The sequence below is a fragment of the Cebidichthys violaceus genome, unplaced genomic scaffold, assembly GCF_023349555.1.
Source record: "Cebidichthys violaceus isolate CVI_PGR_0920_01 unplaced genomic scaffold, fCebVio1.0.p SCAF_2, whole genome shotgun sequence".
Classification (NCBI taxonomy): domain Eukaryota; kingdom Metazoa; phylum Chordata; class Actinopteri; order Perciformes; family Stichaeidae; genus Cebidichthys; species Cebidichthys violaceus.
The window spans coordinates 2,455,132-2,470,435 of record NW_027176372.1 but is presented as its reverse complement, the minus strand read 5'-3'; the positions used below and the strand labels follow the sequence as shown (position 1 = coordinate 2,470,435).

Below are 15,304 nucleotides of genomic sequence, written 5' to 3'. Positions count from 1 at the left end.
GAGCATAAATCACTCAACATCTGTTGCAACAGACAGTGAGAGAGATTGTGTCCCCCCCCCCCCCCCCCCCGCTCCGCAAACCACATGCGCTTATTGAAGCACGACGGCAAACCACCAAGTTGTCTGATGAAAATACCGACTGAACCACTAAATAAATGAATGTGTTTTTTAAAGCAAGTTGTGCCTTGTTGTGAAAACACAGCTGTGCTAATAAGACTGACATGGCAGCTAACCTTTAACGGGGGATTTCACTGATGTATGAGTGGAGGGTAAATAAATGAGTTTTGCACTGCGTATGCTCAAGCAACCTTTTGAAGGAACCTCATTTAAAATACAAACCAAAACTCTGACAAGCAATAAACCTGAAAATGTCAAAGCATCATAATAAATTAATTTTGTTTTAATGTGAGCCTCCTTTCTGTGCTGGAACTAAACCCAACTCTGAAGTCTTTGCCATCCCTAATCCTTTCTTGGCATTCCTCCATTATCTTTTCAGTGGATTTGTTTGATATGAAAGGTTCGCCGATACCCATATCACAGATCCACTTTTGACAAACAAACTGCTATGAGAGAGATGCGATATTTGCATCCCTTTGATGTTCCCGTCATCGTGACACCATCGCAAAGTCTCTGTTTCCGGAAAAAAACAAAAACCCTCCAATCACCATTTGAACAACACAGTGCATTCTGTTTACAGCCCTTTGCGCTTTTATTGAATAGATGTTGAAAGTCCTTCTGAGAAAAAAGAAAAAGGCACAACAGCCATGTTGAGATGAAACACAGGATTGACTGACAGACACGGTAACATGTGATATACATTGAAGGTCTTTGCACATATACTTCCTTAAGGAATGCCATGCACCGATCCATGACTCGCGTCTCAAGTCAGAGATGATGTCCCCCCCCCCCCAAACCACAAATACACGGTGCGTCACCACCACTGCTTCAATATATGTTTTTTGTTTTTTTCCTTTTATTATTTGCTGCAGTACCGTTTGAATGCAGAAACACAAGACGATGAAAAAATTATATGAAATCACTTTTATTCTCAGAGTGTGCGGTGATTCCATTTTTTGCAGGAAAGTTACAGACTGAAATATCTGTCTAAAATGGCATGCAGTGAGGCTAACAGGTGGAGCTTCGAAACACAGAGAAGACACGGAACGATTATCAACAACCTTTGCCTACATCGCACACCATAAGCATGCATACACTTTTGTCAACAAATAGGGGGAAAGAGAGAGAAGGGGTGAGAAGATTTCGCAGTACAAAAGAATGCACCAAATATATATCATATATATATATATATATATATATATATATATATATATATATATATATATATATATATATATATATATTATGTATATATAATTTTTTTTTCAAAATACCAACCACCAGAGGACAGAAACAGGACCGGTTACAGACGAGAAAGTAAGCATCTTCTCAACGCGTACAGAACAGAGAAAGACAGATGCAAGGAGAGAGAAACATCAGACGGTTTACATTCAGGTCACATCAAAGGAGTATGTTTTTCTTTTTTAATAAGAGTCATATTTTTCAGGCAGTTTTTTAATCATTTTTAATGGCTGCATGAGCGTCACAAATGAGTGATGACGTGAGGTGGATTTCTGACACGGAGCCTACTGGACAGCTAAATATTGATTACGCAGGACTTGGGCAGTTGGTTTTGGGCAGTGGTCTACAAGCCATTTAGAGCGCAATCAATTGGCATTCACAAGGTGACGATAGGTGGGTTCATGGTGGGTGGATGAGATGCAAAGGGTGGTCTGATTCCAGGGCTGGTAGCCTGAAGAACAGCACACACCGATGACGTCGCTGGGAAAGTCCTCTACTTGGGTTGACTGGGCAGTAATTGTAGCTTTCTGGAATTTTCTTGGGCCAAACAAGAGATATGTCGACGTACGGGCTCGCTAGGCCCTTGGCAATGAAATTGTTCAATTTGAGTTCAAGGCTAATTATGCTAAGAGAAGGCTAGTTATGGTTTGAACTTCTATTTGCAGCTAAAATACCTGAGAATTTCAAAATAAGTAAGATGCAGTAAATAAATAGTGAAACCTCTGTGACTTAACCTACTACTACTACCAGCACTATTCTTTGGTTTGATCGGATAACTGCTCTGATGATGGGTTTGAGTGTTGTTGATGTTCCATAACTGCAAAGAACAATCAGTTGCCAACTATCTGCTAACACACTGAAAGGAGGACAATCAAATCACAAGAAGTTCGATAAATGTGCTCTACAGGCGACCATGGATGTCTTTTTTTGTTGTTGTATATATTCAACATGATAACAAAGCTCACAAAGCGTTGATAAAAGCTACATTTCCCTTGTCTATGCCACAGGAACGCACACGTTCAGAATGTGTGTTATTTCATGTTCAGCTAGCTTATTAAAAACAGTGGCAATGTGGTTTAGAAAACCTTAAGTACGCCTATACAGCTACTGTGCTCACGTGAATCACAAAAACATTTCCTAACAAAAATTGTATCACAATTGATCTCTGCTAATAGCACATTTATGCCTTCCCTTAAACTTCATGTGGGATTTTTCTTCTTTTTTTTTTTTTTCCTGTACATGGCAGCTAATATAACTCTCCGTTCACTTGGTCAGGTCGTGAATCTTTATATTCGATTCATTCTAGAGTCTATTTTCAGGTTATAAGAACATCGAAATTTAAGTTTCTTCACGAAGTACTTGAAGGCTAAGGCATACTCTAAACTGTAAATATCCACGTTTGTGTGTTGTACCAGCACAAGTGTGGTGGAATGTCTGGAATATCTGGAATGTTTAACAAGACACTGTGGAATGAAGGAGACATATATGAATAGAAAACAAGGCATATGGAGAAACATTTCATTTCATCCTCATATGACCCCCTTTTAGATTAGTGTCGTTACATTTATGGACAAACTACAGAGAAGGTAAACATTTTGTTGTACGGTCAAGAAACTCTCACGCAAGGGCTCTTTAAAAAAAGCCCCTCGTTATTTCATCTAATTTCTTCTCATCTATTGTTAAACGTCTGCAGTCGGAGACAGCTTGATTGGACTTTTGGGTCGTGATTTCGAACACGAATCGCTGTGCTCATCGTTCTGTAACAAGTGACTGAACATTTTACGCCACGAAACAACACACTTCCTCCCGTTCTACTTCTCAATCACGTTACGTCTGACCTACGAAGGCCTCGCCGTCACTCCGCAGACACGCCTCTGGACCTTTTTAAATGTCGACTAACACATGAAAGAGTTCAAAACACACAACAATGAAGATTGTCTGTTATTGCTGATTTGGGATCACTCCCATCAGTTTAAGCAACGGACACAGGGCAACTTCACTTCAACAATATATTGCACTATTGTCACTGTCTGTTCACATATAGTGTGTTCACAACATTGTTGTGTTTGTGAAGGTTTTTTTTTTTTTTTTTTTTACAAAACAATTGATGAAAGGTCAACAAAATTTGGATTAACGAGCCTGATCTGAAATGAACACGTCCTCCTGACGCCTGACGTACGGACGGAGCGGTCCGACTGCTTTGAGACAAACGTCACGTATGGAGACCATTTACAGCGTCCCCCCCATAGAAGAACATTTCAGACACAAAGTCAATTATCGCCTACGTTACACGGTGGACAAGATGTCAATTAAATAACAATGTCAAACCAGTTATTGCCTCAAATATTAATGAATTTCGCTTCGTCATAACAAATGAAATGCTATCCAAATGTGTACTTCACCTCACAAAAGTTTACCGCATGCTGAAACAAAACAACAACAACAACAACAAAATGAACTCCGATGAATTCCTTCACTTTCTGCTTCTACGGGTGTTGTTTCGACTGCTCATAGTACACATTCACAACAAACCAATTAGAGCATGAGAGACAGTTCATGGGGTGAATCCTCACAACGGAGAACTAATAAAAATGCAAGTATCTATATACACTATGTATCAAATATTAGCAAGAACAGAACAGGAATCAAATTCTAAAATGATTTGGATAATTTCTTAAAAGTTAAAAATATGGCTTATACTCTTAGTCATCTTGTTATATGTCATATTTCACTTATATATAGTTTTTTTTTCTTATAACCCGAGGCTATTTACAAACAAAAAGGGTGGCTGATGGGTGATATCTGATTTTATTCTGAGTGCCTGACATGTTCAAAACATGGCATAAGATTTCCCTTGAATTAAAGAGCTGTGTAGGTGTTACATACTCTGAGTTATCAAGAAAGACGCTCCGTATGAGCGATTAAGTATGTATTACCATCAGAGACCAGCTGTTCTAAATCAAGGGTAAAATCATGCCACGCTGCTCCATTCCAGGACACTTTAGACGTCGGGTTGAAGAGGTTGGAGGGTGGAGAAAAGTGTGACTGCAGGTTTTTTGGGGGGCGGAGGGGAAGGGTGGTTACGGCAGTGGTCTTGGTTAGATGAACGCTTTGGGGAGTTAATCGTATTTCACCCCCAAAAAAAAAACACTTTTTACTTTTTATTGAACATATCCATGAGCGGGGTCGGGATGAATTTCATGACCGTATCCACGATGCTCTCCTCTTCCTCCTCGTCGCCGCAGCCGGTGGGCACGGCCTTCTTGGGGCGAGTGAGGCTGCCCTCGGAGGCCTGCTCCATAGCGGCCGCTGCCTCGGCTTCCTTCTCCTCCTTCTTCTTGATGCCATACTACACAGGAGAAACAGGAAATGATGTTAAGCCCCATCCGGATGGGATTCATGTCTCTTGGGGTGATTGGTTGAAAGTTAGACCTTCTGACAATCAGTTGTGAAAACATTTATTTCTCAACTTGCACATTTCTGAGATCTGGAGTTCGGGTAAGCATTTTAAAAGATCTATCCACCATCCCTCTTATAGGCCTTCTCGCTCTTCATACTAAGAGACGACTCTCATTTCTTTCCTCGAAGGAGCTAGCTTTTGACTGATAGCAGGGGAAAACTGCAGGAAGTCACTGTGCCTGGATAGCAATAATTACAGCACATTACTTCCCCTAAAAACACAGTTAATCTGGGACAAAACCAGGCTAGCTGTTTCCCCTACTTGCCTCCTTCTGCATAATTGCCGTGCACACACAAGAGCACACGCCATCGTATCATTTGACCCTCAGCAAGCTGCTGTTCCCAAAATGTTTCTTTTAGAACTTTTGCACAGACCCTTCCTATAGTATATTGTACCCAATCACTGTGAAAGTGACCCCTTCATTTGATTTCTATCACATATTTAACCAAACACTTTCAAGCTACATTCACTAAAACCATATAAATAGAGGCGTGAGGCGTGACATGATTATTTCCTGCATTTGAGGTAAATTGGGTGAAAATGATTGGTACTCTTGCAAAGTAATTCATATTTCTTTATTTGCATGAATTAGCTTCAGGCTTCTTCCTCATTAGGTTGAGGCACAGTGCACTATAGCATTGTGGGTCCTGCATGAACAGCAGTTGCGATCGAGTTCCTGCGGTTAGACGCCGGGTTGGAGCTGAAGACGGAGTTGGGTTTCGTGCGTGTGCGTATTTTAGCAGGAGTGCACGTGAGAGTTGCTTGGTTTAATTTGACCTTCCTGGATATTTTATGTCCCAATTACGGGCAGAGGCACACAGCCGGTGCAATGGACAATGCTTCGTGATTAGCTTAGAAATCACAGAGCGCCAACGGACTATTAAATCAAGAGCGCGTTTCGAGGAGAAAGAGCACAAGATTGTAATTTAATATACAGAGAGAAAAACTGGGAAATCTTCTACATCTTTCAATTTCTTTCTGTAATGGTCAGCAAAGGTATAGATGTAAAAATAATGGTAATGCAAATTGTTATTCATTCATTGATGATTATTAAAATGTTTCTTATGTAAGTCATCTGACGGCGTCACGTAACGTGATGATATCTGAGCCACCTCCTTGACAGCTGCGGGAACTCCATCAGCTGGAGAAGAACACGAGATGCATCATTTTAAGATCTACGAAACAAACACAAGACTTTCACTCGGGGGACCGGCGTTAGCGTCCTGCGGGAAACACAACGTTCTGTGACGTTACGTTACTGAGTCACATGAACCCGACCGGAACACTTTCCCGTTGCAACCACGCGTGAACCTTCTGCGTCAAGATACTCAGCAGAGGTCTGCCGCCGGCTTCATTGGTGACGCTTCTGCCCAGGTGACAGAATATGAGGAGAAGGAAACAACTTGAGACAAACAAGTCCAGACAGGCTAGGACAATTTACCACTAATGATCCCGAAACACCGCTGCCTTCATTTTGCGTGAATCAGACGGCTAGTGGATGATATTAGTTCTGTCTCCCAAGATAATTTGAAAAGTAGTAACACGTATCTTGTTAGCTTTTTGTTTTGATGTTATGGTTGTGGATCTGTGTTCACTGCTACCTCGAGTATAGTCTTAGCATGTACGGCTCTAGTTTGAGTAAAATCAATACAGTTTGCAAGGAAAAAAGGTTGCAGAGCACAGGAAGGTCAACAGGCTGAGTGATGGTTGATCTTTAGGCAGAGATGAGCTGGACTCCACCAGGCGCACGTTAATGTGATTCTGCAACAGTGCATATCTTAAAGAAGAGCTACTAGTGTCCATTTCTGCTGTGAGGATGTCCACGGGGGACAATAACATCTGTGTGTGTGTTTCAGAGTGGAACACTAAGGTTGTTGAAGAAATCAATGAAGCCAAAAAAGGATGCAAACACAATTCAACCTTTTGTTTGCCTTTGTTGCAATTAGTTTGACATTCATTTAAGTCGTCCTCCAGCTCAAACATATCTTTTGTCAAGACAAAAGCATCTTTTAGTGGAGAAGAAATGCCTCAGAGGAAAATATGAGTCATTCTTTAATGTTTGAGTGATGAGGCTAACGTCTTGAAAGTCCTTTGTAAAAGAATACACAGTAAACAGATGAGGGAAGGTAAGTAAGGGAAGCCTTTAAAGGCCAAAGCACACTCATGAATCAAAGCAACTGGTTGGGAGTTTGACAACTTCCGAGATTCTGGGCTAAGGAGGCTTTCACATTAGGGAACCGGGTCAGCATCTGGTCACACGTGACCCACAAAGACCAGTTTGTTTGATTGGTGTCAACACTATGTGTCGTACCCGGGAATGATTCGCTGGGTCCACTTGAAAAGATGGTCAAGAGTATGGTTCAGGTTTTGAGTTTAACCAGAACACGGAAGTGGACTGCAGTTTAACGTGAGTAGCAGTTGGTGAACAGAGTTTCAAAAGGCATTTCTAAGCGCCGCTGGGTGATAAAGTAGGCACAGGGTCGTTCTCGACATTTAAAATAAAATAGTAGGCTTAAAGCGAAGCTCGACTCCATGCATGAGCTTGGGATCTTGCCATTTGCGTGCTTCCCTACACTGCTAATAAGTTGTCCCTGATATGAAAACGTCCTAATATTAAATACATTTAAAGGATTCCCCTCCTGCAGACAGTGAGATGACGTCCTTCATTCCCTCTAACAAGATGCTGCTTTCTGACCCTTGTTGTTGTTGTTGGGCTACAAAACTACAAGTGAAAGACCGAGCAGAGATTATATCTGATAGTTGGGACTCATCTTCATTCTCTGCATTTTTATGTCTACAATAACAGCCTACCAGTAAAACTATTTAATACGATACCTTTAGATACTACAATTTGATATCCCAACATGGAGACACTATCATTTATCCACCTTTTAGAATAACTTTGTTTGAAACTTGGTAACTTTGCATGTAATTTGAGACGCTGGATCATACGTTCAACACCTGAGAAATGTCCCTTCCTGACTTTGACCGACAGAAAACAGCATCGTTGTGATTGGTTGATGGGTATCTCCTCTGTATCTCCCTCTGCTCCCTTGTTTGTTCTCCGCTTTCCTTTCACGCCGCCCTGTTTTGTTCCGTCGCAGTCTGTCTCAGTCGGTCTCGCTCTCGGACTTGTTTCCGCAGTAACAAAGGCTCCGTCGGTTGAAGGGAAGACAGTCACGCTCAGTCAGCCCTCTCTGCACTCGCTGCAATCAAACGCTTTCCAAAGATGTGCTGTCATATTGCCCCGTCTCCCTCCGCTCATTCTTTCACAGTTGTTTCGAAACTAAACTTAAGAACCACCGGGCATCGGTTTGAGGATCAGCTCTGCGCTCCAAAGATGGCTGTATGAGAGAGCTACACATGGACACGTTTTAAACTCAGCTCGACAGCACTCAAAGAGTGTTCAAGTCACATGTTCAATGAATTATTAGCATGTCAAGAGGAATATTTGACCTCAAGCTGCAGACGCTTTTGATACCATCAATTAACATTTTATTGCAGATGAATTAAATAGTAAGCATGAATTTATCAGAGAGACGGGACGAGATCATCTTGGCGGAACAAAAAAAAAAAACGGGTCAGTGAGGCAAAAAGTTTTTTTGAAAAAGTTTTGAAATGAATTTCATCAGTTAACTGAACTGCATACAGCACACTTGTGTCTATAAACCCGACCAGTATGCAAGGATTTAAAGCACATTAAGAGAGGAGAATGACGGGAAGGGCTGGTCCAATTTGTTTTTGATCAGCGTCCAGTAGAAGCAACCCAGTCTCCTTCACATTCAGTTCATAACGCAGCTACTCAACGGTACTGATGAGAAGCCCAGTCATGTTATAATGAGTAACAAGCTAGAAGGTCCACTAAGGGCAGGTGGGATGGGTCAAATAAACAGAACCCAGGAGACATCTGTCTGTGAAACCAAAAGAAAATATGTATTTGACGCTTGTTATGCAACGTTTTCGTAAGAAAGTCCACTGAAGCCAGCTGTGTATTGACGCTAGTTACGTTACGTTCTTATCTTAACACAAACCATGATCTTTTTTTCTAACTTTAACCGAGTAGTAATCAATTCACAGCGACAAACACGTGGCAATGCACATTTCTCCACGCGTGACGCGAGGCTGATATCAAAACGTATTTATGAAACATATTCTTGCTTCAGAAACGTTGATCTGCCGACTCTCTGGAGATCCATTTTAACCGTTGAGTTTTTAAAATGAAACTGAAACATAATTGTATTGGGGTGCTGGCAGAAGTCTCTGAGGTAAAAACTCGTAGTAACTTTACGATATTGTAGCTAAAATTGAATACTCTGCAGAAATGTCTCATAAAACATATCTGCAAAAGGTTGATACATAAAGGTTTCAGACACGCTTGTCTTGATTGGCCGTTTCGGAGGGTAGAGGGTATCAATGAGGGTAACGAGCAAACAAGGATGCTACCTTTGTGAACGTGTGACCTCGGTCAGCTGCGGTATTTAGTATTCACCTTATCTCTGATGCCCTGTCGGATGTTTTCTCTCTCTGCCTCCATCTTTGCGTATTTGGCCTTCCTCTCCTCCTCCTGTTGCCTCAGCGCCTCTTGCCTTTCTTCCTCTTTCTTCGCAGCATCAGGATCCTTCTCCTCGCCCTCCCCACCGAGCATCTTGCCCATGTCTTTGGTGGCCCCTGTTGTTGGTGGAGACACACAGAGAGAGAGAGAGAACAGTGAGAAATGACGGGAGAAAACCACCGACACCGGCAATTCACAGTAATTGCACATAATGGATCTCAGCTATCGGCTGTTGCTCATTGGTGGGCACAGTGGCACAGCTAAGATTTGGATAGTTCAGTAGACACTGCTTTGTACTTCAATCGTCTTTCAGGCCAGTGAGAGAGCAGCACAATCATGCCCCCCCCCCCCCCCCCCCGTCTTTATGTCAAGTGTGACAATAGATAAAAAGAGGTGAGAGCCACGGGCGAGCCTGAGATAAGACACTGCGATAAATTATTAGCAATTCTCTTGATTGCCTTTGTGCCGCTCACGTTGACCTTTTTTTTTTTTCTATCTCCGACAGGAATTTACATCCTCGTGCAAAAGCGTCCACTTGGACTACGGGGTCAAGACCTTGCGAACAAAACGCTTCAAGTGCTGCTGAAAGGACCGTAATTAACGGCCACTGGGTGGTTCACTCTGATCCCATCTCCGGTCTGCACTGAAAAATAGATCAAGCTTTGACTTTTGCGTTCCTTACTTGATCACTTCTAATGACTTTGAAATTCCCTCCCACTGAGCTGACATCGTTTCATATTTTAAATGTAGATGTTGTGGGTTTTTATTCGATGATGATGAAGACTGGTTATTAAAAACGTCCGCTGGCACAAGCAAAGCTGTCTCAGGCGCTGACGTCAACTTGACTTCTTTCTGTGAGGAGCATCTGGTGTTTGCTACAGACATCAAATGACATGCCTCATATGTCGCCGCATATTCATATGTGTGTTTTGCCTAAGTCCAGTGCCAACCCGGGAACAATCATGTCCTTTACGTACTGATGTGGAGAGTAAAGCCTCGGTTTCACTTTCCGTAAGGACGGTCGCACGGACGAGAGCGGACGTGGAATCATGACGAGGAAACTCGTTTACACCGGGCTGGTTTCTCCTCGCGCTTAAAAACTAATCCGGAAGAAAATGCTTCCTTTAAAACATAATTAAAAATGCAGTTTTGCCGTATGGGAACATCGTTTTGAAGAGAGCAGGCTGGGTGTGTGCACACTGTCAACACTGTTGGAGATGTCAGGACTTCGATGAAGCCATTTGCTGTCATTCACTCATGAAGACAACGTCACAGAGAAAGAGAGACGGGAGCTGACAGAACAAAAAGGTTTACTGAGAGGGAGCATCCGTCACACACACTATGCAGAAATAAGTCTCCTCAGGTTTCGAAACACACGTTCTCCTATTACCTTTATTGTGAGGCCTGAATTTAATTGTCGGAAAATGTTTACGTCATTCTTTTGTAAATGATAATGAGGAATCCAGAGACAAACAAACACCCACTGCTGTGTGCTTGCAGTTCAATAGACCTGAACTGCATTGCTCCATTTGGCTTGAAGTGTTTCACGGCAGTATTCTTACTGTAACGTATTCTCGTCGCACTCTGAGCAGCGAGAGCATTGTTGGCTCAACACTTGAAGAAACAAATGCTGATTTGATCCTTTTAATGTATCAGGAAGTTGCTCAGACTAATCTTGAGTGTCGTCTTGTGCGTTTAGCTGCTTTTCAACGTCACCTTCACGCGGCGCTCCGGCTGTGTGCTCACACCCCCAGAGGCTTTCGGCTCTTCTTTCCAGCTCAGTGGCTGGAAATGAGCCAGTGCTCTAACAGTGGCCCGACCAAGCCCCGGAACCCGGGACTCTCTGCTCACACCCCCCCCTCACAGGAGAGAAAATGATTTGAATGGTAACTGGACCTCCTGCGGACCACGCCGGGGCAAGTTGGAAGTATGCCCTGCTCTCTCCCTGCCCCGAGTCCAGCACTCATCCTTCGACCCTCTGCACTCCGGTCTGCCTCGCGGGCTCTCCGGGCTCTCCGGAGGAACAACTCAAAAGACGCCATCTGCTTGAGCCGTGAAATTGATGAGACAGCGGTGACCTTAAGGTTCTTGGCTGCAGTCCGAACTTGCCATTTTGACGGACTGGGACAAGCCTCCGTAGTCATACGGAGCAGCAGGGTGAATAAACAGACATGTTGATGTTTTGTCTGTCTTCATTTACTCCTTAGTGTGCAGAAAACATCACACGTTGGCATGTTAGGAATGAATTACATTCATTGTCTCAAGGCCTTTTCATGTCAGTGTAACGTGTGTATAATATACAGTAACATGATACATAGACCATCAGTCTGGAGTTAGCATTTCATCCAGTCCAAATGCAGTCAGCGACTTTACTGATAAATCACAAGACAACGTTTCTTTCAACAAATAATCTCAACCACTTTGTGTATAAAGTCATTGGATATATTTAAGTTTATTGTCTATTTAATTGATTTTTCTTAATTTTTCTGCAGTTTGAATCCTGAGGACAAGCACAGAGACGCTGCGGTTTCATTATTAATAACGTGTTTGTGTATATTAATAAAGCAGAAGCTTGCAGAGTGACTTTCTTGCGGTAACACATACGAGAAAGACTCAAATAATCTTTCTGTCTCTTTGTGCTTTGCCCCCCTGAAGGGAAAACCGAGCTGCTGACTGGGCCTGTAAACTTTCTCCTTGACCTGTTGCTGGTAGCTCCAGGAGATTTCCCCTATCGTACATGCAGAGCCATATTTACAGAAGACGAGTAGACTGATAGAACATCCCTCATCACCGCGGGGATGATGCATTGTTCTCTGGCCAAGAAAAAAACTTTTGAAATTAAATGTTGCCTTCTTAAAATGAAAATAGGCCGACATGACGACTGGAGAGTGGGAAGATATCTTTTTAAATCTAAGCTCAGACAAGGTATATTCTCACCTTCTCATTAGAACTGTTACTGATGCTGAAATGCTAATTTGTGCTAGCAAAGTCTATAAAATTGGGTAATAATATGGATGAAATGTAGCATTTTAAACATTAGAGTAACTCTATCTGTTTAATCTTGTTTTGTTACAATGATGCTCTCTTAACAGGAGAGGTATTTGTCAGTATGAATCAGATACACCTGGTGTCTCGGGTCTACTGCTGCTTGTTTTTACCTCTTTGCAACCGATGCCACTTAATCTCTTGTATTTCACATGCAGAGCCTCTCCCAGGCCTTCGCGTGACTAATCTCGATGCTCAGGGCTAATTAGCTCATCTGATTGTGACAAAGTTTCTGCGCAGAAAGCGTTAGACGAGTCGCCGTTCCCAAAAGCCTCGGTGTCATCAAGCGCTGCCAGCTGTGGAGTCTGGGAAAACGCTAAGCGAAGCGAGGAAGCTCCAGAGGAAAAGCTGGAGGGCCTCGGCTACGGATAGAAAAACACAGAGGCGCGGTCTAAAGTGCTTAATTAGAAAGCACGATTAATAACTCAACTCACACCACAATGTTGAACTAAAATGTTACCCAGCAAGCTCACATACCCGATGTGATCTGTGACGTTTGAGACCAAAGAGACCTTTCTGAACATTTGACGAGTCTGCAAAGCTCAAGAACCCACCACCCCGACCAGAAACCATTCAGCGCTTTAAGATCCGTGCCGGCACGCCCAACAATTGGGACCCCGTAGGACGACAGCTGTGCTGAACGACATCTTGAGCAACGGCTGAAGGGAACAATAAATGGAAAGGACTCTTAAGCAAGAGACTGAGCACCAGATCAAAAACAGGTCACAGCATGTGACCTGGGTCTGAAAACTGTTATGAAAATGCGTTAAACAGCGAGCAAGTGCTCCTTTGAGCTCGGATCGTCTATGAGTTTACTTTCGTATGAATTACGACTAGAATGAAATACACCACCAGCTTTACAATTCAAATCAACTCCACTAAAATATTCCAGCTCTACAAATGTAAAAGATAACATGTAAGTAGGTGGAGTAGTCTACTGACATGTTAGCGTCTCTGTGAGGCCGTCGTGCCGATAGTAAAAATAAAACAAGCTCATGAATGGATACTGCGATCCAAAGTATTGGACAAACTGAACATTTGACCTGATGACTGTGCTGTATAAAAAGTCAAGAGCACCATTAAAGTTCAGGAGGACCATGAACGCATGGTGATCCATCCAAGTGGATCAAAACACTTCACTCCGAAGAACAAAGGTCGACCTGCTGGGGGCGCTAGATGAAAGGACAGAGGATCACTGAAGTCACGAGGATCCATCCTCTGGGCACCATGCATGTCTGTGCCAAAGTTCATGGTAATTCATACTTCATACAACAGTTGGTGATGCATCTTACTTAAAGGAGTAGGAGCAGCAGGCTTCATCCTCTGCTATAGGGACGCTAAAACCGTGTTTCAAGTCATTCCATAACCACACAGTGCACACCTAACATGTTCAGTGACGTCACTGCATCAGCGTGGAGAGCTAGGTCACCATGCTAACTCATTACAGCTCTAAAAAAAAAGGGACTTTTCAGGTCAGCTGAGGCCTGAGGGCTAATTTTAAAAGTAGGAGAAGGCTTTTTCTACGCTTAGTTAGAGACTGAAAAGGGATCAGGGAGAAGTTTGGAAGTTATGGATGGTCGGGTCATGCGGTGGATTAGACTGGGCAGAGTTACATAAAAGGCTGGCTTTAGACTTGGAGAGCGTGTGAAAACATGAGGAGAGAGCGTCTGGGAGTATCTGTGTGTGTGTGTGTGTGTGTGTGTGTGTGGATGAGGCTTCGCTGTGTGTGAAAGAAGGTGAACAAAATGTACAGCTCTTAATTCCCACTACGCACCTGTGCAAGTGTGATGTGTGTGTCACGGTGAGCGTGCACGGACGCTGTCAGAGGTGAGAGTAAAATCGAGTGTGTGTCCCCCAGGTGCATTTTGGGCTGCAAGAGCGTTTCCTCTTTTGTGTGTGTGTGTGTGTGTGTGTGTGTGTGTGTGTGTGTGTGTGTGTGTTTTCTACTGACGGACTGGTGAGACCACATGAGAAGAGTCCCGTATGGAGCCCAAAGGCACACGACCAAGAACGGAGGGAGAGAAAATAGGAGAGAGGAGGTTGAAATTGAAGACGGAGAAAAAAACAAGGACAGAGGAATCAGGTTAACTAGAATGAGAGCGAGTACGATTATTTCTAGTACAAGACAGCAAATTAGACAGACGGATAGAATGGGAAGTACAAAATCTGTAACAAGGACAGATGAAAGAGCGCAAAATGTACAAAGATGGAAAAGAGCACCAGAGAAACAAAGGGAAGATTTAGGAAAGAGAGAAGAGCAATAAAGGACAGTTCAAAGGGAACGGAGTGATGAGAGTGACAAGGATAATCGAATGATAATCATGGAAACGCTAAGAGGAAGAGAGAGAAGACATAAGGAATCTGACAGATAAAGAAAAGAAAAAGAAGAACTGATTTGGTTTTGGTCCAGAGAGAAAAAAAGAAGAAGAGAGGAAACAGCAGGACCAGCTCAAGGACTGACGTGTTCCTGCTCCCCCCCCATCTGTCATCGGTCCTCAGCGGTCCCACGGCCGCCGACCGGCGGGTCCCCACGGCCCACACCGAGCCGTCCGGACCATCATCATCAGCCTCCTGCCCCGGGCTAGGAGGAAGGGGGTCCAAAAACACCAGTGGAAAGACCACCAAGGGAGCCTTACGTAAAGCAGAAAACAACGTGACTGAGTACGGAGCAAACTGGAAATATCAGCTGTGTCTCTCAGGGAAAAAGAGCACAAAGAACGGATCGCGGCCGTTGATGGCGACATGACTCGAGTATCATTTGTAACCGCCGTCTGCCCCGTCCCAAACAAAGTGTTGATATGATGATATTACAGCTCAAATGTGCCCAGAAACTTTTGCAGCCGAGTACAATACAGACGGTGCTCGGGTCTGACTCTCCCGTCATTGTG

General features: G+C 43.3%; 1 protein-coding gene across 4 annotated transcripts in view; it reads right to left on the bottom strand.

Annotated features, from left to right (window-relative positions):
• Window positions 1-1,026: 1,026 nt before the first annotated feature.
• The window catches only part of LOC137875117 (complexin-1-like), a 51,856-nt gene continuing 37,578 nt past the window's right edge, over window positions 1,027-15,304 (bottom strand). For all 4 annotated transcript variants that reach the window (XM_068714095.1, XM_068714099.1, XM_068714097.1 and 1 more), the window contains exons 3-4: window positions 9,309-9,487; window positions 1,027-4,708 (exon numbers count right to left, since the gene is read on the bottom strand). In XM_068714095.1, the coding sequence (XP_068570196.1) occupies window positions 4,514-4,708; window positions 9,309-9,487 (374 nt within the window). In that variant the 3' untranslated portion in view covers window positions 1,027-4,513. The remainder of the gene's footprint in view (window positions 4,709-9,308; window positions 9,488-15,304) is intronic.